This window comes from Conger conger, chromosome 17 (assembly GCF_963514075.1).
Source record: "Conger conger chromosome 17, fConCon1.1, whole genome shotgun sequence".
Classification (NCBI taxonomy): domain Eukaryota; kingdom Metazoa; phylum Chordata; class Actinopteri; order Anguilliformes; family Congridae; genus Conger; species Conger conger.
This window is the reverse complement of record NC_083776.1, coordinates 20,709,543-20,734,752: the sequence shown is the minus strand read 5'-3', so window position 1 is coordinate 20,734,752 and position 25,210 is coordinate 20,709,543. Positions and strand designations below refer to the sequence as shown.

Sequence of the window (25,210 nt, the reverse complement as noted above, 5' to 3'; positions counted from 1 at the left end):
GGCCTCAGACAAGCCTGAAAAAGATTATACCACTTATTCCGGTGTGAAATTTAAAGTGTGTGTATTTCTGATGATTGGTCTCAAGCTGCCCTTGTTTGTTTCGATCCTTCATCGCAATTTCTGCTGTATTTTAGCTGTCGATGCGAATGTTATGACCACAGTGTCAATTATCTGCTGTATACAAGTGTCACTGCTGTCAGTTGCCTGGATTCAGTCAATATTGTTGACTAGATTGACATCAAAGTTGTTGTTTTTTCCCTCCACAAACATAGTTTGGCAAAAATTGATAGTGTTGATGAACTCAGGAAACCGTGTTTATGAAGAAATAAACATTTATTTGCGACTCAAAGTTAGGAATGAATGTGGATGTAATCCAAGCCGGTGTCTGTGGAAATGTGTGACTGGAGCTTTAGAGAGACTGCGTCAGAATGGCGCCTGTGTTAAGATGGAGCACTGCTGGACTGTGGTATGGCAGGGAGGAGAGGATGATGGATTCTTTCCCTGGGTCAGGCCGCAGAGAAGAGGGAGATAAACAGGTCTGAACACCGTGTTAATGTCACAGAAAGGAGAGGGACAAGCAGGTTTGAACACTGTGTTAATGTCACAGAGGGGGATAAGCAGGTCTGAACACCGTGTTAATGTCACAGAGCCGAGGGTGATAAACAGGCCTGAACACCGTGTTAATGCTACGGAGTGGAGGGTGATAAACAGGCCTGAACACTGTGTTAATGCTACAGAGTGGAAGGTGATGAACAGGCCTGAACACTGTGTCAATGTCACAGAGAGGAGGGGGATTAACAGGCCTGAACACTGTGTCAATGTCACAGAGAGGATGGGGATTAACAGGCCTGAACACTGTGTCAATGTCACAGAGAGGAGGGTGATGAACAGGCCTGAACACTGTGTCAATGTCACAGAGAGGAGGGGGATTAACAGGCCTGAACACTGTGTTAATGTCACAGAGAGGATGGGGATTAACAGGCCTGAACACTGTGTCAATGTCACAGAGAGGAGGGGGATTAACAGGCCTGAACACTGTGTCAATGTCACAGAGAGGAGGGTGATGAACAGGCCTGAACACTGTGTCAATGTCACAGAGAGGAGGGGAATTAACAGGCCTGAACACTGTCAATGTCACAGAGAGGAGGGGGATTAACAGGCCTGAACACTGTGTCAATGTCACAGAGAGGAGGGGGATTAACAGGCCTGAACACTGTGTCAATGTCACAGAGAGGAGGGTGATGAACAGGCCTGAACACTGTGTCAATGTCACAGAGAGGAGGGGGATTAACGGGCCTGAACACTGTTAACGCACGCGCTCTTCTTCGGCAGGTGATGGACTGGATAGAGAACCACGGCGAGGCCTTCCTCAGTAAGCACACAGGAGTGGGGAAGTCTCTGCACCGGGCGCGGGCGCTGCAGAAACGGCACGACGACTTCGAGGAGGTGGCCCAGGTGGGACCCGCCAAACGAACCGCACGCTCTGTCACCCCGCCGTCCCTCTCCAAACATTCCCCTCGTTACGGGAGGCTCTCGCCCGCGGCGCAGAGTTTGGGCTGTGAAATGTGCTGTGAAATACCCCGCTCCATAACCCCGGCCCCTCTCTGAATTCCCCCACCCCCTCGCCTCCCCTCCCCGCCCCCTAGGAGGGTATCGGCTGGTTCGTCTCAGCCGGCGGAGATGGGCTCTTTGTTTGAGAATATTTTTTCATCTGGTCTTGTGATTGAAAACAGCTGGGGCCTTCAGCCTTGTTATACAGCAGATTTAAAATGGCTCCTTGTCCAAGCCCGTAGCTTTGTTTTTATGTTCCTATAAATGTTCCGTGTGACGCATAGAACTGCGGTCCCTGGGTGGCATGTGGCTAAAAATATCCTACAAAGAGAAGACATGGCCATTGGACCTCGCTTAGAATGAGGTCTTTTTTCTTTTTTCTTCTGTCTCTGTATTACCATCTGTGTTACTAAATGGATACAGAGATATAGATAGAGATGATGGGGGTATATAGTCACCGTGGGCGTAGACAAAATAACATGCTGATGCCGAGTGTGTACATTTACCACTCTACTTTACAGATGTTCATATTAAATTCAAAATGGCTGACATTTGTATCATTGGATTGGATTCTGATGTTCTTAACAAAGTGGCAGTCAAACTGGCCAGTGCTGGAAATACAGTAGCTTGTGAGAAATGGTGAAATGATACAAATTGGTGATGCCAACATCTGCTATAAAATTCTCAGATTTATTCAAACTTTGACTGTCAAAGATTGACTGGAGCAATGGACAAGCCAGGTTTTGCAGAGATTTGCCAGATAGTTTTGGCATGTACTGCATTTAGCATTTTAACTGCAGTATTGTCCACTGGGGGATGCCCCAAATGACAAGACACAGTCCAGGCACTGAAATGGGACAGAAACCAACTTTTACTCTGTTCTTTTTTTCCCTGTTCTGATTCCTTGCATTTGTCAAAGGAAATTGCTCATATCTGGAGGTAATTTGTATGTCCTAGTTCAAAAGTGAAACCAGTTTTTAACATAATGGCGTAACATCATTGAAAATACTAACTATTTCCCGTGAATTTCAGGAGCAGGAAGTTGCTGAGATTTGTCTCATTTTATTAAAAGCAGGCTTTTCTGTCTTTTCCTGGAAACTCTGAAGCAAAGTTCTGACCAAAGACATGGCGACATGAAACCGATGACTCTAATACTCGCCACCTGCAAATAGACAGGTTGAATTGCCTGCAACGTCAAGCGGCGACCTCAGATGTTCAGAGACTGCTAGTTCACACTGCTGCAACTCCTCTCTGCAACATTCTAATGCGGTTTCATCGCCTCACAAATATTTGGGCTGAACTGGGCTTTATAGACCAAAGAAAATAATTGGCTCGCATAATTATGCATTGCTAGACACAAAGAAATGAGTGTGTGAGTGTTTACTGCTGGAAACATGGTCAGTATTAACACCAGCACTTGGCTCAGGTTTTGATGATGAAGTGAGATATAATCCCTGATTGTGGTGGATTTTGTATATTTAGGTCAGATGATTTACTCTGTTTGGATGGATGGCTCAAAAAGGCTGTCATATGTGAGCGTACATTCAATATTAGAGGCCCACCAGACGCAAATTAGGGAGAAATTATTAATTATCCTCAAGAGAAATGTGTATTTTTGAAGGCCTCCAGAGTTGACTTGAACAGACGTCCTCCTTTGATGGATGTACTGTATGCAGGGACCACATTTAATCAAAACATGCACAGTTTGGCCAAAGTGCATTGATATTTCTAATAGGAAGTGGAAATTATATTTGTAGACTGGCACAGTTCATGTATGTATTTCACCAATTTTTGGGACGTTGATCTCATCTCATATGTACAGATGTTTACTGTATTTGCAGTGCACATTAATTACAGTACATACCCCTGTCATTATTTTCTCTATTAGCCCAGAGAATGGATTAGAATTCACTCATCAAAATGGAAAATTGATTCATTATTTTGATTTGCGAATGGAGTGTTGAGTGTAGCAGTTCGGAGTAAATTAGGTGAAGTGTGTTTCTGGGAAAAATATGCCACACACAAAAAACTGCACCACTTCCCTAAAATCTGCTCTTCCTTTGAAGTTGTAAAGTCACCCTGACATCATTTTGTGAAACGGAACATAAAAGTGGACACAGCTCACTCTATCCCTGGTTATGGTTTGTTGATGCCATTGACAGAAAGAAATAATAAAAACAACGGGTACAAACAGTCAGAATTGCACAAGCCATTAAAGATGGTTTATTTGCTATTTGCTCATCATTTTACTTGTTATTTGCTTGTTATTCGTCTGACCCAAATATAATTTGCAGACAGAACTTGCGCCAGGGATTAGCTTTGAACAAGCTCTTAATAAAGAGAAGCGATGATGGCCTTTGTTTGTGCCATCTGGTTCTGAAGCTAGCAGAATTCCCGAGTGTAGTAGACTGGCTAAAAGAGATAGCATGAATCCAGCAGTTTAAACATCTGCAATGACATGAGCAGACTCACCTTCCCAACAGCTGGCTCTAGGAGGCTGAAGTGATGTATTTATGTCTGCTGTGAGGTCAAAGATCGTTACGCCGGATTGGGTCTGCTGGTAAGGAGGCGCTCAGATTCTACAAGGGAGGGGAGGAGCTTCAGCACTAATGAGACGACAGGGCGATGTGATTGGGCGTTGGCCATAAGCTCTCAGTTCATGGCTGTATTGTACTGTATGTGAATCTGTTTTGTTGCGAATAGAGACTGATAGATCTCATGACCGTAGGTCCAGTTTGTAAAGATTTTGGTCATGCGCTGTGCAATGGTTGGGCAGGCATTATTCCATAAGTGTCAATGACTAATCTGGTTTATGCTAAGAAGGTTATTTCCGTTGATACTGCTGTTGTGTGTGCATTGACTCAATGATCCCTGCACTGAACACACAAAGAGGATTTGGCCAAAATCTGGCATATGACTGACATATATGAGCTCTGTAATATGAATATGATATTGACTTTTATATATAGCAGTTTGGTAATAAATCTAAAATATGAAAATCAGCTTTACAGTGCATGGAACCACACAGAATTCCCAAGTTTGTTTACGATACAGGAGCATAATTAGTTATTTGAATTATGTGGTGTATTGGACCATCCTTTTGGTTATTTAAAAAGAGGATTGGATATAAAATAAATAAATAAATAAATAATCTGCAGATTAACCCAAAAAAGGCCCAACTGGGATAATTGTAAGATTTGCAGGGCTTAGACACCCACCATAGTGTAAACGAGTCTCATACAGGTTTTGGCCTGAGCTGCTGACAAACTTGGCTGCAGTTGTTTTAACCCCGTCTCTGTGGTTCAGATGCCCGTAGTTTCAGTTGTCCTCCAGAGAAGCACCAGGGGAGTATTTCACAAAGCTGGCTAACTGAGTAAGCCGGACTTCAGCTCTGAGTAAAACCCGGAACTGCTATTTTTACTTCCTTTTTCTGTATTTGAGGGGGTTCCGGGTTTTACTCAGTGAAGAAGTCAAGCTTAGTGAGTTAGCCACCTTTGTGAAATAGAGTCTGTCTTGGCTCCTTGGGGGTTCCCCCGTATGATGTCTGGCCCACGCTGATTACACGTGTTTTGCCCATACAGGGAAACGCAGGCAGGCCTGGGCATGGTCTCGAGGCTAGGTCCAGTCTTTTGGCCAGTCCCTGCACGTGTGACCCACATACTGACCTGCCTCACTGACCCAGGTCATTTCAAATAAAAAACAACATGTGTGTGTGCCAGTGCTGGGATTAGAGTGGCTGGATTTTACACCACTCTCTCAGTGCAGATGGCCCCAGTGCCTCCCTGTGATGCCACTGATCTGTGTGCCGCAGGGGCCCTGAGAGAGAAATCTCAGGCTGGGGAAAGAGAGGAGAGGAGTGTAGAGGAGAGGAGAAGTGAGGGGAGGAAAAGTAAGGAGAAGAGAGGAGTGTAGAGGAGAGGAGAAGCAAGGGGAGTTAAGGAGAGTAGAGGAGGAGAGGAGAGGAGTGTAGAGGAGAAGTGACTAGAGGGGAGAAGGGTGGAGGAGAGTAGAGGAGAGGTGAGAGAGGAGGGGAGTGGAGGAGAGGAGAGGTGAGGGGAGAAAAGGAGAGGAGAGGAGGAGAAGAGAGGAGTGTAGAGGAGAGAAGTGAGGGAAGGAAAGGAGAGTACAGGAGGAGAGGAGTGTAGAGGAGAGAAGTGAGGGGAGGAAAGGAGAGTAGAGGAGGAGAGGAGTGTAGAGGAGAGGTGACTAGAGGGGAGAAGGGTGGAGGAGAGTAGAGGAGAGGTGAGAGAGGAGAGGAGTGGAAGAGAGTAGAGGAGAGGTGAGAGAGGAGGGGAGTGGAGGAGAGGAGAGGTGAGGGGAGTGGAGGGTGGAGGAGAGCTCAGGGGTCTAACGCGTAACCTGGCTGTGCTTTGTGTGGGCGGGCGGAGCAGAACACCTACACCAACGCGGATAAACTGCTGGAGGCGGCGGAGCAGTTGGCTCAGACTGGGGAGTGCGACCCGGAGGAGATCTACAAGGCCGCCCGCCACCTGGAGGTGCGCATACAGGACTTTGTCCGGCGCGTGGAGCAGAGGAAGCTCCTGCTGGACATGTCCGTGTCCTTCCACACGCACACCAAGGAGGTGAGCTGGGCCCGTCGCACAGGGAATGGGTGTGTGTGGGGCGGGCGGGTGGAGGTTGAGGCTGTGGGGGTGTGTGGGGGGGAGGATGGGGCTCTGTTGAGGGTGTGGGGTAAGGAGTGTGTTGTGTGTGTGTGTGTGGGGGGGGGGGGGTGAGGTCTGTTGTGTGTGTGGGGGAGTGAGTAGGGGAGTGTGTGTGTGTGGGGGAGGGGGTCTGCTGTGTGTGTGGGTCTGTAAGTATGTGTGGGGGAGTTTGTGTGAGTGTGGTGGGGAGTGAGTGTGTGTGTGTGTGTGTGTGTGTGTGTGGTGGGGAGTGAGTGAGTGAGTGTGTGTGTGTGTGTGTGTGTGGGGGAGTTTGTGTGAGTGTGGTGGGGAGTGAGTGGGTGGGTGGATGTGTGTGTGTGTGTGGGTGTGTGAGTGTGTGTGTGTGGGTGTGTGAGTGTGTGTGGGGGAGTGTGTGTGTGGTGGGAAGTGAGTGGGTGGGTGGATGTGTGAGTGTGTGCGTGTGTGTGTGTGGGGGGGGGTTGATAAATAGGTAAGCACACTGCCTGTCCCTTCCTCCCAGCTGTCATCAGAACAGTACTGCTCATGTGCGCTAACATGCTAACGTGCTAATGTGGAGGGAAGGGGTTTGCAGGCACTGGGGCCTCAGCTGTCTGTGGAGGGGGCTAAACGGCCGGTAATGACTGTGCTGAGATACATACCAGTCATTCAGAGAGGATCACTCCCAGATTACTGAGGAATGTGCAGATTCTTCTCTCTCCTGGAGCCTGATCCCTGCCAGATGAGTGCTCGAGCCGGGCTGATCTGAGTGTGTGTGTGGATCTGAGACCTCTGTTTAACCGAACAGGATGTTTTATTACGCATTATAACTCAAGGAGATGAATGTGTGCTTAGTAATGCAGGAGGGTGGGGATCTATGTAACTCTCAAGCCTGGCTCTTTTACAGCTCTTTCCGCCAGTGCAGTAAATACTCTCAGGAGTAAAGGTACGAAACGTGCCTGAAAAGGTGCAAATGCTTGTCGTTTGGACAATACCGTATAGGTCGGTAAAATTGTTCTGCTAGCCTGCAATATATCATTTTTTCTTGGAAAATGTACTCATTTGTACCAGAAAGAGAAGATTACTCTACTTTCTGGGTAAATTTGGTAAATTTGATCCTTGAGGAACTGCTGTGAATGTGGAGCGTCACTGTCAGACCTTTTACAGTTTCTATTGAAAGGCTCGGAGCGGTGTCAGTTTTGAGAAGTCAGCCGGGTCTCTGCGTGAGACAGGAGAATGACGCACCCAACGCACCTCTGCCCTTTGGTCTGTTAGGATTTTTTACGCTACTCCTTGGACTCAAATGCAGGACGCTGAGGAACACACGGACGACTTTATACGTTTACTACAATGCGCAAGGGAGAGACAGCAGCCTGTTCTGAGAAAATCTCACCTCTCCTTAGGAGACTCTGGCTGAGCCATTTATCAAGGAAGTGTGACATCCCTGGCTGTAGACACTACTGGAGTGGTACACAGAGACAGACAATTTACAGAATATAGCTGTATCAGGAGAATACACAAATATAGGATATACATGCAGTGATACTGATAAAGCTAGCAATAGTAAAACCTGGGACCTATCAGATCCCAGGGTCGAACAGGAAAGCACACGCTCTTATGTCAGATCTCGCCATGCCATTCTCACTGCTCTCCTGCCACGTCTCTAATCAGCCCTGCAACAGCAGAAAAAAAATCATTTTAAAAGGACATGGAGTCCGGCAGTCTGCTGATCTTTCCGTCATTGTCGCGGCGGTGACTTGGCTAACGGACGCGCGGGTTCAGATTGACGCACGACGAGCATTAGAGACGCCAGGCAGAGAGCGCACCGCTCCAGAAGGCACGAGGAGCGCTGACAGTGATGGGAGGCGGTTAGCGCTCTAAGCTCGTAGCGCTTTAATATTAAGGCTAAGCCGCAGCTGAGGTTAGCGGATTACTGTAATCATAGATTCTCCACACTGCGTCTCCCCGGCGCTCGGTCTTTGCTGATTTATCGATCTGTTTTTTGTTTTGCGACCGCTGCACTTGTTATCGGGACTTTGTTTTTTGGGAGGCTGAGTTTAGTTTTTTCAGTCTGCCTTTCGGAAAATAATTACCTTGAAAGATTGCGTTCCGCTTGTAAATCTCATGGAGCTCTTCTGGAGTCTTCCCAGAATTCACGGCCCCTAAAAGCCAATGGTGGCAGTTATTGTGTCCGTTCCTCAGGCACTGGCTGCGGGTCTATGGGCCTGACCCTGCCTTGCAGCAAGTTTAACTGATTATATACAGTTTGCTCTATTCTGTATTGACAGCCACCGCATGCCTTTTGACAGCTTGTGTCTTAATTTATTTTTATTTTTTGAGAGTGAGAGGTTCATAGGAGTCTGGGGAGATTTTTACATGTTAAGAGTGTAACGGACACAGAGGTGTCACAGAGGTTACACCGCAGTAAGAAGCCAGTGTTCATCGAGACCGCACCTGGGGCCTGTTCCACAATGCAGGATTACAGAGTAAGCTGGGTAACTACTCAGAGTAAAACCCGGAACCCTTCCAAGTCTGGAACATAGACTGAAGTGAAAAGAGTTGTTCCGTTTTTTACTCTGTACAGTTATCCAGTGAGCTCAGTAATCCTGCTTTGTGGAGCAGGCCCTAGATTGCGTGTAGGATGATTTCTGTGGAGAGCAAAGGGCAGAGAACTCAGACTGCAGGGCAGCGTCTAGCTTCCCGCAGCTAACGGCCACTTCCAGGAATCCGTTCGGATCACATTCTCACATTTTAGCCAGCGGTGATGTGAGTGCCGTGGCTTGCAGTGCATGCTGGGATATGCGTCACTTTAGAGTGATGTCACTGCCCCAGCACTGTGCTGTAATACACTGTGTGATGTAATACAGTGCATCACTCACACTACACAAACCACTCCATGAGAGGACAGGACCGATCGGTCACAGTGTGAATCCAAGGGCAAGTTCTATCCATGTTCATCATGCTTAAGGGCCATTACTGATCTCTGCAAAGTTAGTAAAATAGTTCTAATATTTTATCTATTTCTCTCGTTTGCTATAATTGTTTGATATGCTGCGTGACTAGATAACATATTCATGTCATATCTCTGGCCCACTCGTTTTGCATATCTTAGTGATGTGCTGTATGCAGTATACTGTGGATCATATTGCGGGTATGAAAAAGGCAATTTGTGTGAAATAAGTTCAATATGCTGAGTGTGCAGGATGATGGAAAGTTACAGCCGTTTTACAGTGTCTCAAGGGATGCAGTGAACTACCAGTGCTGTACTGGGCTGTGTTGGGCTGTGCTGTCTTGGGCTGTACTGTGTTGTACTGGGCTGTGTTGGGCTGTGCTGTTCTCCTGGGTTCCATGTTTGAACAGACCTGTGTGATCTGGTCCTTCCATTTGGTCCCTGAATATCAATTTAGAGGATATTCACTGCCAGTGTGTGTGTGTGTGTGTGTGTCAACTGGATACACACACACACGCACCAGATATGCAGGTTATATGTGACAGGATGTCTCTGGTGTTCTTACTGCTGATTGTTGTATTACTTTAAATAGTGTGTGTGTGTGTGTGTGTGCGTGCGTGCGTGCCTATGTTTAAGCCTGTGTGCATATTCCTGTGTGTGTCCGTTTGTGTGCATGCATTCCTGTGTGTGTGCCTGCCTGTGTTTGAGCATGTGTCTGCATATGTGTGTGTTTCTGCGTACACGTGCCTGCGTGTGTGTGTTTGTGTGTTGGTGTGTGTGTGTGTGTGTGTGTATTTGTGTGTGTGTGTGTTTGTGTGTGTGTGTGTGTGTGTGTGTGTTTGTGTGTGTGTGTGTGTGTGTGGGTGTGTGTGTTTGTGTGTGTGTGTATTTGTGTGTGTGTGTGTGTTTGTGTGTGTGTGTGTGTGTGTGTGTTTGTGTGTGTGTGTTGGTGTGTGTGTGTGTGTGTGTGTGTATTTGTGTGTGTGTGTGTGTGTGTTTGTGTGTGTGTTTGTGTGTGTGTGTGGGTGTGTGTTTGTGTGTGTGTGTGTATTTGTGTGTGTGTGTGTGTGTTGGTGTGTGTGTGTGTGTGTGTATGTGTCTAAGGCCAGTATAACACTGATCTGACTGAAACACTGCACATCCCACACATGCTCAGTGAGATGAATCGGCGCATGTATACCCGCCAGTGTGATTAAGTGTCAGCCTCTCGCCGCTGCCTCTCAGCCGGGGCTTGGTTGCGTGTGGCTGTTGGCCCGAAGCCCGGCCTCTGTCGCGCTCTCCCTGGCCTGCAGCGCCCGACCCGGGGGACAGCCAGGCCCTCCGACCCCTCTCGCCCTCCATCCGGTCACCCAACCCCGCGGCGTCTGCCCCTGTCTGTCGTTCCGCCTCTCAGGGGGCGCCGCTCGAACATGGAGGACACGCGGTGGAAATGTGATGCTAATTAACAGATGAGAAACGGAAGCTTCCGGAAAGCCCGCCACCGCTGTGTCTCCAGCGCGTGCTTCAGCCCGGGGGGAGAGAGCCGGGTCTCCGGCTGCTGACTCCGCTGTGTGTCCCCCCTGTCATCACACACACACACACACACACACACACACACACACACACACACCGCACCGTCCGGCTCTTTACAGGGATTATAGAGAAATTGAGCCGTCCGTGGGCTTTTCCCAGAAGCCTGTGTTATAACGTCGGCCCTGCGTCTGTCTCCTGTTAGAGTACAGCTCACGCTTTCGCTCACATTCAAGTTCAAATGTTTTTTTTTTTTTTCAACCTAACATTTTGCTTGACAAGTGAGTCGTGCTGCAAAAGTGCACTTAAGTGCACACATGAATTGCACACAGCTGAAAGTACACACCTTCCCCTCCCATAAACACAGAACGTTCCTTCAGTGGTAGGAAAAGGACTGAATGGCCTGTTCTCGCCGTTCTGTTCTGTTCTGTTAACCCATTTTAATGCCAGTTTGGGCTCTTTAGCTTATTGTGAAGGCAAGGCTATGGTCACTGAGTCTGTACACTGTTAATGTACATCCCCCTGTCTCACTCTCTCCCACTCTCTTTTCTCTCTCTATCTGTCTCTCTCTCCCCTCTCTGTCTGTCTCTCTTTCTTTCTTTCCCCCCCACTCTCTCTCCCCTCTCTGCCTCTGTCTCTCTTTCAATCTATCTCTGTCCCTCTCTCTGGCGCACACACACACTCACACACACACACACACACCCACCCACACCTGAGATCCCATGCTCATTCACAGCTTTCATTTTTTCGATCAGTGAAGGACTTGCATTTGCGTATATAGTGCCTTTTATCTCTCCACGCTCCTGGTCATGAGGGAATGTAATGAACATCAAACGCGGGTGCGTAACTCCTTCCTGGGTGATGCAAGGCAGCCTGTCTGCAGGGAAAGGCTCCGCACACGTCAGCTGTGGTGGGGAGGTCGGGATCCACTCAGCTGATTAAACAGAAGAGGACGGAATTGGAGTGTAATGGAAGAAACTTTGAACGGACACTGGGGGAAACTCCTGCTCTTTGTGATAAGTGGTTTAATGACTCCAATAACTCAGCACCTCATTTAAAAATATAATCTAAAAAAGTGCCTCCAACTGCATTGTGTCCCAATTTCTGCACTGGTTTTATCCAGAAGAAAAACCGGCTGAGAGAACAGCGCTTTTAGGAACAGCCTGCTTTTCCAGAAGATCCTCCAGTTGCCTACTTCATACGGATTTTAGTACTCGCATTAGTGTCAAAAGCAATTGGATTAAATTAATGTATGTATACATGTATGTACCATGAGTCCATACTGGATCCCTTCCCAAATCAGTGCTATATTTCAATACGTAAGCCAATTCTATTCCATTTCTGTGCTAAGCTCATGTCTTTATTGAGACGTATTGTTAAGTCTCTGTGTAATTCTGGGTAGACTCTTTAAGCTCAGGCAGTGCAATGGGGGTCCTACAGCAGGGGTCTTACAGAGCAACATTTGTAATCCTGAGCGTGCTCAGATCAGACATGAAGAGCAGTTACTATGGGAACCACAGAGCCGCTCTGTTTTATAAATGTGTTAACCCTTGCAACAAGAACTGAATATACTGTGTGCTGTATGAGCAAGACTTCAGGGCTTTTTTGATACATTTTGAACAGCTTTTCAATTATTTACCTGTATTTATGGCAGCAAAAAATGCCTGTTAAGCTGAAAGAAAATCAGTTTTGTAAAGCAAATTTACACTGCAAGCCACTAGCATGGCTCATTGATTAGGGAAATATAATTAAGTAATGTACCAAATATTAACTGAATTAATATGATAATGATTTTCCTCACATTTCTTCATTTATAATGTGTATAATCACCTTCGTATGCATAGAATTATCTTAGCAAAGTGTATAATATTGTATGACAGCTGGGCCCTTTATTGCTATGGCTTAGAGGAGACGTAAATGAACATAAGAACGTTTGATGAAACCCAGTCTGGCTTCTCATTTAGGCTCATTGAGTGAATAGGATCATATCTCAACACACATCCACTTCTAACATATTCGTCTGTGTGTCATTGCATACTGTATATTACATAGCTGTTTGTTTTTCAGTCCTTTCGGGCTACAGCATTGTTCACAGTTAATGATTTGGCTCTTGGTTGTTGCTTGCATTTGCACTTAAAGTCCTGTTGTTTAGCAGTGTGTTTAATTTGGAAAGTTTCTGGCTGTGATTAAGGAACCATAGTAAAGGTAGTGTCTCTCACAAACTGACTGGCTGAAACCCAAAAAACTGTCCTCATGCTTGTTTATTCATTGTTGTTTTCAGACAAACAAAGCACAGTATACTTTTATTTATTTTACTTTAGAAGTAAAAATATATTCCTACCTGTGTTTATGCTGACCAAACAGTTTTTAGCATGTTACTGTTACTGTACCTGAGAGTAAGAGCAATCACAGATTGGAAAACAAAGCTCCCTTGATTTTGCCTCAGCCCCCTAGTGGTCAAATGATGTCACATATCATTTCGATAGATTTCAAGTTTTTGATTTAGATAGACAATTGGACAGGCAGAAGCCAGATCTGTGTGATTTTCATAATTTACTATCTGCTCACATACAGTACCATTGCATTTTCTAAGGATTGCTCCCTGCATATTGTGATTATGCTTCTGATAGTCATGCGTTGGACAACTTCTCTAATAATGGAAAGAGGATCAATTTGCATCCTCATAATGATCTGAAACTTAGAAGTACACAATGATTGAATGTGATACGAATGCTGCATGAAGACCAGTCCATGGTAAGTACTATTCTTGTAAAACTGAGACCGAAATGGATCAGTAAACAAATGCACAAGGAATATGACCTTCTCAAGCCTTTGCCTAAGGAGAAAAAATTGGTGTGCAAATGAAAACATGCTGAGGCCTAGCAAGAAATGTCTCAATACGTGAGACCTATGGCATTTCTAATGACAAAGACATTCTCGGGAAATGTCAGAGCAGAAAAGCATTGTGGTGTTCATGACCGTGGCCGAAGTAACAATGGCGTGAAGGTGAACCATGTTCGGATAGCTACTCTGTTGAAGCCATGATCAGACCACCAGATAGAAAACACTATCCTATGCGGTGATATATTCATTCTATGGGTTTGGGATTCTGTTCCTCTGACTCATGGGAGTATCTTGACTCCATCTTGAGTACGCTGGCTTATTTATTCTAGTTTTGCATTATGTTCAGACTGACTGTGATGTTTTGATTGCAACGGTTTGTTTGTTGATTGCGACAGTGTGTAGCATTAACATAAACCTCAACTGTGAACAAACTCTTTAACACACAGATTCTGTAATGGTATTTCAGTGGGCTGGCTGTTCCATCATCACTGCCACCATAACACCTCAGGGACTCCTGTAGTGACTGGAACTCCTCAGGCAGTGTGGGAACTAGTCCAGGGAGCAGGCCCCATTGACTGTATCAGAAATATGGACAGTCACTGCGGATTCACCCACTGACTTTCCCTGGGCTTAGGAAAGTGGAAGTTTTTGTGCCGCCATTTTGTACCAATTGTAGACTGTGGTAGGGGAAAAAGGGGGAACTTTATATGGTCTTGAAGTCTGGCCCATGTCCGTGTCATCCACTAAGTGTGTGAGATACCACCCACCCGGGTAACGTGCAGTGACTGGGGCAGTGATGTAAACTGTCCCTGATTCGTTCACACAATATTAAAATATTATCCAAATAACACAAGAACTTCACAAATTGTCACATAGGTAGGCATTAGATTATTGCCACTACAAGTTCTTGATGAAAAAAATTAAATTGATATTCCTATTTTTACCATATTGACTTGCATTGAAACGGGTAGCTGAAAGACCTAACACTAGACACTAGAGCCAACTGTACTAGCACGAGTGAGCAGTGTCTCTCAACAAGCCCGGGAAGTGAGCTTCAGAAACTGGGCCCGTTTTCAGTTGCTTGGTTTGCCCTCATGGAAGCTGGTCTCTGTGTCTCCCTACCTCAGCTGTGGACCTGGATGGAGGACCTTCAGAAGGAGCTTCTGGAGGAGGTGTGCTCTGACTCGGTCGACTCTGTGCAGGAGCTCATCAAGCAGTTTCAGCAGCAGCAGACCGCCACGCTGGAGGCTACGCTCAACGTCATTAAAGAGGGGGAGGACCTTATCCAGCAGCTGAGGTGAGACCACCACCAGGGGGCAGTGCTGTGAACTAGTAGCTAGAATTAATGTACAAGTTTGCAACAAATATCAGAAACAATGCAGTTTACACTGTTGAATCAACTCTTGTCCTTATCCTATGTCCCTCTTGGACTCATATGCACTCTTTTAGAGTTGAATTAACACTGGACGTTTTACAAACTGGGTCGTATGTGTCATCTCAATATAATTTGAAGTTATAAATAACCCGTATATGTTAACATTTATTTGCCTGCAAGACATTCTTGTCCTGGGCAAGGTGTGTAGCTGTAACCCATGTATAAATGTGATATTTCATGGAATTCAGGTTAAGGACTTTGTTCAAGGGTGTTGCGGTGGATTCCTATTTTATATTTCAACCTGCAACTTGCTGGTGAGCGGTCATTCAGGAGTGTAAGGGACACAGTATATCCTGATCCTCCGGGGAGATCATTTCAGACTAATGTTGGCACAAGAGAAGAAGAGAGGTCCCCTGCACATGTAGCTGTGTTGTTATTGCTTTTATTAACAAGGAAGATTAATAACACAAAGAAGATATTTCTTGCTTCATGGCAGTCTCATGCAATTAACCTTATATTATGCAGAAGGGAGCTGTTTGCTTTCAAAAGAATTACTTCTTGTGTGTGCTACCGCAAAGAGGAATTCAAATTAATTACATCTGAATGAAATGACAACAGAGTAAAGTGTTTACCTTGTCTATGTTTCTTGGTATAAAAATGGAATTTGTAACAGTCTGAACACATTGATAGTTAAAACCAGTGAGAGTGCTTCATCAAATAAAGGTCATCTTTGTACTCATTTACCGTCATTTAGCTTATGAAAGGTAAATGCATTTTAGTTTATTTCTGCTAGTGTGAGTGGTATGTACACTCGCCGACTGATGAAATGGCTTTATCACAAGGCTAATAACCTGTAACGCTGGAGAAACAGGAGATGAAAAAAAGAATTGATTTATGTTCTCTGGGCACTTACTTTTAATTTCACTCTCAGTTTCACATTTGGCCCAGCTTTCTAAAATGCAGATATGAAGGGTTATGATTTTTTAAGGCCTTCACTTGCTTCTTAACTGGGGGCTAGCCGTTCCAGTGCTCTGTCAGTATTATTGCATATATTTCACCGTTTGTTTTCACCAGGGAAGCGTTGACTTATATATTGATAATTATGGAGATTACTGAAAGGTGTCTCAGCAGTTGCCCAATTAGCATCCCAAATGCCCCATTCACTCAACTCGTACCCAGAGGGCGATTTCGCCAGCTGTGTGGTGCAGCCTGACTGCGGATGAGCTCACTGCCACGCTGCCAACACGCTTCTGTAGAGCTGGCTCTGACCTTTGACCTCGCCATTGTTGTCCTCCTGCTGTTGGGAAAAGTGTGTACTTGTTGTATTATTGCTAGCGTTGTGTTTGCTGAAACACTTTTCTTTGTTTGGCATCATGTTCATCTACAAGGCCCAAGTTTTTATCTTTGTGGTCTTTTACTTTGTGGTCTTCCTCCCGTACGGCAAAGAATCTTGGGGTGACTCTTGATAACTGCCTCTCCCTGGCTCCACAAGTATCCTCCACTGCCAGAACCTGCAGGTTCTTTCTGTTTAATATACGCCGCATCCGTCATCTCCTGACGGAGAAAGCCACCCAGCTCCTAGTCCAGGCGCTCGTCATTTCCCGCCTGGATTACTGCAACTCCCTCCTAGCCGGTCTCCCAGTGTGCGCCATCAAGCCCCTCCAGCTGGTCCAGAATGCTGCAGCCCGCTTGATCACCAGTCAGCCCAGGTCGGCTCATGTCACCCCGCTTCTCATTGGCCTCCACTGGCTTCCTATTGCCGCACGCATCCGATTCAAGGCCCTAGTGTTGGCATTTCAGGCTGCTAAGGGGACTGCCCCACATTACATACAATCCCTGATCACTCCCTACTCCCCAGCTAGACCACTCCGGTCTGCCAGCTCTGGTCGCCTTACGGTTCCCTCTCTACGGGCACCTGGCGGTCGAGCTGCACGTTCACGCCTGTTTTCCGTTCTGGTTCCGCAGTGGTGGAATGACTTGCCTACCACTGTCAGGACAGCAGAATCCCTCCCCCTATTTCGACGCAGACTCAAAACACACCTCTTCAAACTCTACCTTAGTCCCCCCTCCTGATTTACCCCGCCCCCCCCTTCTGATACCCCTATCCCTGTCTAACCCCCCCCCCGCCCCCCCCAAAAAAAAAAAAAAAAAAAAAAAAAAAAAAAAAAATTGCACTTATGATGACGACTATATGTTTAGAACAGCAGTCCAGGTGTATTTTTCTAGTTCTGGATGTGATGCTTTGACTTGTGGTAGAACCTATGCACTTGTAAATCGCTTTGGATTAAAAGCGTCTGCCAAATGACTAAAATGTAAATGTAAAATGTACTAGCACTTGAAACTGTACTTTCTTCTAGGGTCTTTCAGTGCACTGGTCCCTGGTTATGAGTATGCACTTTGATGCACGAAGTGTCCCTGAGCAAGACACCTAACCCCCGATTGCTCCTGACGAGCTGTTTTGTGCCTTGCATGGCAGCCAATCGCCGTTGGTGTGTGAGTGTGTGTGTGTTTGAGTGCGTGTGCGTGTGTGTGTGTGTGTGTGTGTGTGTGTGTGTGTGTGCGTGTGTGTGAATGAGTGAACGAGTGAATGACAAGTTCACCCAAATGAACATCAATTGTACAGCGCTTTGGATAAAAGCGCTACATAACTGTAATATATAAAACCATTTTCCATTCATAATGCCTGTAACGTACTGTAATGGGATGGTCGCTGACGGCCTCTGTCCTCACGTTCTTCCCGTTCCGCAGGGACTCCGCCATGTCCAGCAACAAGATGCCCCACAACAGCTCCATCGCGCACATCGAGGGCGTCCTGCAGCAGCTGGACGAGGCCCAGGGCCAAATGGAGGAGCTCTTTCACGAGCGCAAGATCAAGCTGGACATCTTCCTGCAGCTCCGCATCTTTGAGCAGTACACCATCGAGGTGAGCGGGCGGGGAGGGGTTGGGGGGGGGGGCGGTTCGGGGGAGACAGATTGAGAGAGGATCTCAGGGGAGAGGGGCTCAGGTGGTGCTGGAGAAAGGGGGTTTGGGGAGAGAGAGGGGAGCCGGGTCTCTGTACGTGTGGGTACATCTGCTCGCTCCTTCTCTTTATTAAATAATGCAGTGCTTGGCTCGGGAGCGGTGATGCCAGTTGACTGAGATTGATAGCCGTGTTGGTCCTAATGAGAGCTGTGGTTAATCTGCATGGTGGACCAGTCCTGCTTTGTAGTGCTTTCTACATTAAAGTGGAGAGAATATATGTATGCATGCCTGTGTGCGTGCATATGGGTATGGTTATGCGTGTGCGTGTCTTAAACATATTTGCTTGGAATCGCGAATTGCCACGGACTGTATTTTTCAGTGCAAAACAATACAGCCATTTTCCATGATAATGAAGGAATTAGTCATGGAGCCCTATTTTGACAGCTGAAAGAGGCAGTGCAGAGTTCTAAAGCAGATAGTTTAGCACAAATGTTATTGGTATTTGGTAAATGGTATTTGTTTACTGTGTCCGTTTGCCTCTTCTCCGCACACTGGGATGTGGATGGGTGCAATGTCACGGCACGGATGCTCATGGGCTCTACGCATTCAAAACATTATTTGACGAAACAAAAAAAGCATTTGAGTAATTTCTCATTTCATAGCTGCTTCACGGTGGAATTAAAACCTACAGTATTTCTATAGGGACACAATTATACGATATGTGAAGATTTTCACTGTCATTAGCAAAATGGGATAGAGCCACGCTTCATAATGAAATAAATATTATGAAGTAGCAGAAGAGGGCTATTGTGAGGATGAAATCGACCGTTATACAGAATTAATCAACCATTATGCCCTTATTTACTGACCCGCTGGGATAATGCCCATCTACCAAACTCAGCCATCACTCCACTCGCGGTTTCTCGCAGCAGAAGCCGATATAATCTTGATTACAAAATGGCTGATTGGTTTCATTATCTACCATCAGAAACAGTGCACAAAAAATGCATTCAGCCAAACGAAACCGGGTTGAGTGTTTAATGAAGAAATGTGTAAAACGGTTTAGTATGAGAAATGCTGGTCCATATTCCTTTGGCATGGATGGTTTAGAGACGGATAATATAATAATCCTAATTCGATATGAATCGTATTACATAGCTAATGAAGATGGATTGTGTACTTTACTTTATGGCTGAGGGTGCCATTTGTAGGTGTGACGTCATGCTGCTCCAATGTCCATTGGGCCTATGCGATATGTGATAAGGCTGTGTGATGTGGTGTTCTTATGAAAATATATATAATATCCTCCAGTATGAAGTAAAAATTAAACTATATTTCCATAAGTGTACCGCGTCACTTGGCCTTATATCCAGCAATATGAAGTAAATATTCTGAAAATAAATGATAACTATATTTCACAGAAATATATTTCTGAAAAGGAATTATAATATCTGAAAGCAGCAATAATTGGTCTATTTGCCTATATTATGTGAAGTGTTGCTGTCACGTTTATGTTTGAGATAATGTGCTAGATATGAACAGTAATATAGGTGATTTATTATATAGTATAGGCAGTAGTATAGGTTATTTATTGTATAGTATAGGCAGTAGTATAGGTTATTTATTGTATAGTATTGGCTGTAGTATAGGTGCTATATTGTATAGTATAGGCTGTAGTATAGGTGATATATTCTATAGTATAGGCAGTAGTATAGGTGATATTCTATAGTATAGGCAGTAGTATAGGTGGTATTCTGTAGTATAGGCAGTAGTATAGGTGATATTCTATAGTATAGACAGTAGTATAGGTGGTATATTCCCTGGTGTGAGGAACATTCCGGGCCCTCTGCAGGTGACGGCGGAGCTGGACGCCTGGAATGAGGACCTCCAGAGGCAGATGAGTGACTTCAGCACGGAGGACCTGGCTCTGGCCGAACAGCGTCTGCAGAGGCACCAGGAGCGCAAGCTGGCCATGAACAACATGACCTTCGAGGTCATCCAGCAGGGCCAGGACCTGCACCAGTACATCATGGAGGTCCAGGCCTCCGGTGAGTGGGGAGGAGCAGGCCTCTCACAGCCTGGGCTGGGTGTGGGGCCTATCCGCTCGAACATGTATCATTTACATTACCGTTATTTATCCAAAGCGACTTGTCTAAGACCGGATTTGACTAAGCAGAGGCCTATCCCCCCAGGAGCAATGTGGGGTTAAGTGCCTTGCTCAAGGGCCCACACCTGCACAGATCTTATTGTGGTTACACTGGGGTTTGACCCGCTCACCGTCTGGGTCCCATTCAAGCACCTTAGCCACGAGGCTACAGGTTGCCCCACCCGTATCTGGATTTAAACTGAGAGAACGGCTGCCACAACATGCCTATTCCCTGAATAAAACTGGTCTGAGAACATGCTAGAAAGGCCTAGCCGTGTTTATTCAGCTCTGGAGCTCCTCGGCTGCTGGGAAGTCAGTATCTGGGTTAAAAATGCGTGGCCTTTTCCCCTCTCTTATTCGTGTTGTGTGCTAATATGACACGCTGGGAGACGTTTTATTCAGAAAACGGGGGGTTTAAACCTCGCAATCCCTCTCCTGCGCACCGCAGTGGAACCACGCTGCAAATCTGGGCCACACCAGGGCTAGACTGAGCACTCAAACGCACTGCTATCACAAACTCTGATTTAGACGGGACGGAAGTATCGTTAGCTGTTCTTTGGCACCTCTGCTCTGTGAAGTGCCTCTGAGATCATTTTATCCGGTGCATAGCACAAACTGAATATGACTTTATTTAAGAAGTTCTGTGGAAAGCTCTGGAGTTCTGGCTCACTGAAGGGGTTCAGAATCTGAACTTTAGAAGATGAACTTAAAATAAAAAAAGAACCATGAAACAAGAAAGTCCAATTAATGACTGAAGTTCCTTTGTTAAACTTCATAATGAATAGTCAAGGAATGCACACCAAACAGAAAGTAGCACTGTATGTGAACAGGGAATCTGTGTAGATAATTGGCAAATAAGATGCACACTTGTTTCATCATGACTTTATCTTGGAAGAACTCCAAACCAACCACTTTCAGCTGAACACAATAATTATTAATATTGCAATACAATATTAATGTCTCTTAGATAATAATGAGAGAGCTAACTGAGTATAGTATTGTTCCATCTATTGGGAAAATGCATCCCCCTCGCTCCATGTTGTGTGTGTTTTTGTGCATGTGTGTGTATGTGAACATGCATGTGTGTGTGTGTGTGTGTGTATCAGGCATTGAGCTGACGGGGGAGAAGGAGGTGGACCTGGCGACCCAGGTACAGGAGCTCTTGGAGTTCCTCCATGAGAAGCAGCATGAGCTGGACCTGAGCGCAGACCAGACCCACAAACGGCTGGAGCAGTGCCTGCAACTGCGCCACCTACAGGCCGAGGTCAAACAGGTAGAGTGTCCTCTGTGCACACACGCGCACACACACGCACAAACACACTCACTCACTCACTCACTCACTCACTCACTCACTCACTCACACACACACTCACTCACTCACTCACTCACTCACTCACTCACTCACTCACTCACTCACACACACACACACACACACACACACACACACACACACACACACACATACAGGGCCTGAGTGCAGACCAGACCCTCAAACTGCGCCACCTACAGGCCCATCCACACACATATACACACACACACATACCGTCACATACACACACACACTACATATAACCATGCAATATATGACATGTCAACCTCCTCTCGTTTAAAGTGCAAACTGCATTTCCCATCTCATATCTCATATCTCAATCTCATTCACAACTTTTTCAATTTTTCCTCATCTCCCATTTTTTTAGCCTCTGGTTAGCTTATGAAAAGATGCTCTAATTACAAAGAAAATGGTATCACCATCACTCTCTCTCCCACCTGAATGCACATATAATGGACATTTAGATTTAGCCTTTGAAACGCTTCTGCTATGGTTAGCAGCTTGTTCTGATACTGTATCATTTAGTTCAAAGCTAAAGTTATGTAGCTTTCAGCAAGGACTTGTGTGAAGCTATTTCAGTTCTGTGAATTGCATAATTGCAGTGTTTAGACCAGCAAAACATGCTGGACTCTTACTTCCAGATGAGGTTTGAGCCTCCACTTGGCACAGAAACCCATAAATCATTTATTCAGAATGCGCATGCATAATTCAGACTCATGTCACTGGATGTTACCGGTTGACTTTTTATGCAAAAATGACCTTCATTAAACGGTTCTTTAACAGTTCTCTGTTTATCAGCACTGGGGAAAACACTGCAATATATGGAAATAAGAGATATTATCCACTGCAATATATTGAAATGAAATATATCAATATATTATTCCACACACTGCAATATATGTGGAAATATGCAAACATATAATAATTCATAATACCTTTTTTGAAATGCAGTGTTGTACTTTTCATATTTTCCCAAAAGGTCCATATATGTGCAATATATTCTTGTAGACACCATTTCTGTGAGGTGTCTACTACTGTGAGCTTTGCCACTCACAGTTCTGTGTTTCTTACATTTGCCTCACCACTATATCAGAGCCTAGACCCATTTCTGATAACACTGGCTCTATCTCATTAAAATGTGTCAATGTCATGAGCAGCCTCTTTAAGTCCTCCATTTTAAAAGAAGTCAATGCTGTGTCATGCAGAGCCTCTTTTCAGCCCAGCTGTGGCCCTTCTTCAGCAGCTGAAGGGGGCATTCAGCCTGGCCCCTGCCACACTGCCCTCTTTCAGAAAGCACTTAAAAGCGAACCTGGCTTTATGCGGCGGCTCTTCACCGTGAATGCGGCAGTCACTGAAATTACAGAGACGCCGTGTGAATGCCCAAAGAGAAGAAGAAGAAGAGTGGAGTTGTGATTTTTTTTTATTCTAAACAAAGTGGCGGAGAGGTTGAGTGCTCCTCGCAGTGAATCTCCCCGCTCGTCCTCGGTCATTTCTTGAGAGCCGGCCGGCTGCCGAAAGAAACGGCGGCTGATTGAAACGGCGGTCTGCGGGAAGGGGGTAGGGAGGGGCTGGTGAGATGGAAGCACACAGTGTGTAAGCAATGCTGTTGAGATAGTGGGATAGTGCCGCACAGCTGGCTGGGTCAGGAGGGGGGTGGGAAGGGGAGTGAGGGTGGGGGTATTAGCTGGGGATTTCACACATTTGCACACACTCAGCAGCAACCAGCGCATCCTCTTGATGCCCTGTGCAAGGGTAGAAATGAGAAAGAGGATAAGTATGGTCAGAGAAGTCTCTTGTGTGGCTCCTCAATGAAATTACAGCATTAATCCAGGAGGGAAATTGCTTGTAAGGAGTGTAGGAAAAATGCTGCTAATGGTAGAATGTTTATGCTTTAACGTTGTAAGGTCATACGTATTCTGAACTGAACATTCTAATGCTGATGTAACAATCACGACTGGTAATGGAAAGCAATGGAGTTCTAGAACACTTTACTTTTCTAGAATTCTAGAAATTCTAAAATGGCTTAGAATGAATTTAAAATGAACAAAACGACATTCCAAAGAACCTGCAGTTCAAAGGATTAATGGATTTCCCGAGTGCTTTTCCCTCAAAGATTCCAGTGTGTTGTACACAAACACTCCAACCTCCACCGCTATGCAGCAGCAACCTGGCTCTAGCACAGTAGCCCATTACAGACACAATTTGTAGTGGTGCAATGAGCTAAACATTATCAGTGTTTACAGCATATGGATTTAACAATGTGCATTTGCTGTGTATACGACACCGTTTATTTAAATGTTTTTTTGTTATTGCAGTTCATTATTCCCTAGCGTGCAGTAGCAGATGTTTGCGTCTCGTGCACCGTTTATCATATGGTATCAGTGCTTACTCCTTCACCTTTTATTTTCACATTACTGAGGAACCAACTGTGGATGTGTGCAAGCTGTCCCATGTGCCACATCCAGTCATATCCAATGGGTTAGGCACTGTTATTGTCGCTGATGTGAACAAATCTGTATCATCCATATTCATGTCATCCACACTGACTCCATTAACTTGCAGCACATTTTATCATTAATGTACGTCTCTGAATGTTTCTGTGCTAATGTGAGCTGACAGTATCCTGCATATGTATTTTTTTGTTTGATAATCAAAATGCCTTCCATTGCCATGATTACCTTTATTATCTTTGCAACCGCCTCCTATTTGCATTTACATTGAAGGTGGCTCCTGAAATGAACGTTCGGTTTCATTGATCATTGAGTAAATGTGTGTTCTCTGGAATGAAACCAGGCTAATAGCAGTGCGCTTGCTCTATTTGAAAAACATTGTTAAGGAGTGTCTACTGTCCGTTATGAAGCCTTTTTTTGGCTCTCAGCAATTGTTTGCAAAACAGGTGCTCTGCTGTAAGTTGTAATTCAGCCAGTTTGTCATGATTTCACTGTCCTGATGAGCAATCAGCGGTAGCCAATGTGACATCCCCTCCTAACCTGTTTCAACACAAAACCCTGTTAACATACAAGGTAGTGCATTGCATTTTTAAGAATCGGCATTTATGATTATTTGTAGACACAATACACCTCAAATTCACCAAACATTTGGTTGACAAGCCTGCCATCTTGAAAAACCAAATTGTTTTTTTGTATAGTTTAACCATAATACGATGGTGAAATTAAGTTTTAAAATTGAACACAACTAATATAAATTTGTAAACCATGTTTCTGAAAAATTCAATAAAAAACATAATGTCTTTTATTGAAAGTCTGCCTTCCACCTGCCACTGATAATGTGTCACATTTTATTGTCTGCTGTCCAATAAGAGCAGTTCAATTAGTGTGTCGAATATTACATAGATTATTTTAATAGATAGTTATAAAAAATAAATTGTGTTTAATATAAATTTGCTTCTGTCACAGGAGGACAGGTAAACAACCAGATAAGGAGGATGATGAGGAAATCGTTTGTCATCCATTAACTGTATAAATCAATATTGGTGGCAGCCATGACTATTGACTGGGCTGGGAGAGCCTGATGTTGAGATAGAACAGCACCAGCAAATAGATGCAATGTGTCACACGTAACCACTTTAAACTCAATCACGCTTTAATGGAACAAACTGCTTCAAAATCCTTACTATAGGTTTGAGTCAGAGAGGACACCTCTGTATCTCATTGATTTATGCTTTGCTTTATTGTGGATTGTACTGCAGAAACATTATGACTGTAAATGTTGCTTGGTTTCTTTAATGTGTTTATACCCACAGAGTGCAAGATGTAGTTCTTCTTCTTCATCTTTTTCTTCTTCTTCTGCTTCTCCTCCTCCTCCTCCTCCTCCTCCTCCTCCTCCTCCTCCTCCTCCTCCTCCTCCTTCTTCTTCTTCTTCTTCTTCTTCTTCTTCTTCTTCTTCTTCTTCTTCTTCTTC

The 25,210-nt window shown here is 45.1% G+C and overlaps 1 protein-coding gene across 1 annotated transcript in view; it reads left to right on the top strand.

Moving 5' to 3' along the window:
* The window catches only part of kalrna (kalirin RhoGEF kinase a), a 165,972-nt gene that overhangs the window by 77,402 nt on the left and 63,360 nt on the right, over positions 1-25,210 (top strand). The window contains exons 10-15 of the mRNA XM_061225614.1: positions 1,333-1,455; positions 5,943-6,134; positions 14,604-14,773; positions 17,600-17,774; positions 19,666-19,861; positions 21,066-21,232. Coding sequence (XP_061081598.1) covers positions 1,333-1,455; positions 5,943-6,134; positions 14,604-14,773; positions 17,600-17,774; positions 19,666-19,861; positions 21,066-21,232 — 1,023 coding nt within the window. The remainder of the gene's footprint in view (positions 1-1,332; positions 1,456-5,942; positions 6,135-14,603; positions 14,774-17,599; positions 17,775-19,665; positions 19,862-21,065; positions 21,233-25,210) is intronic.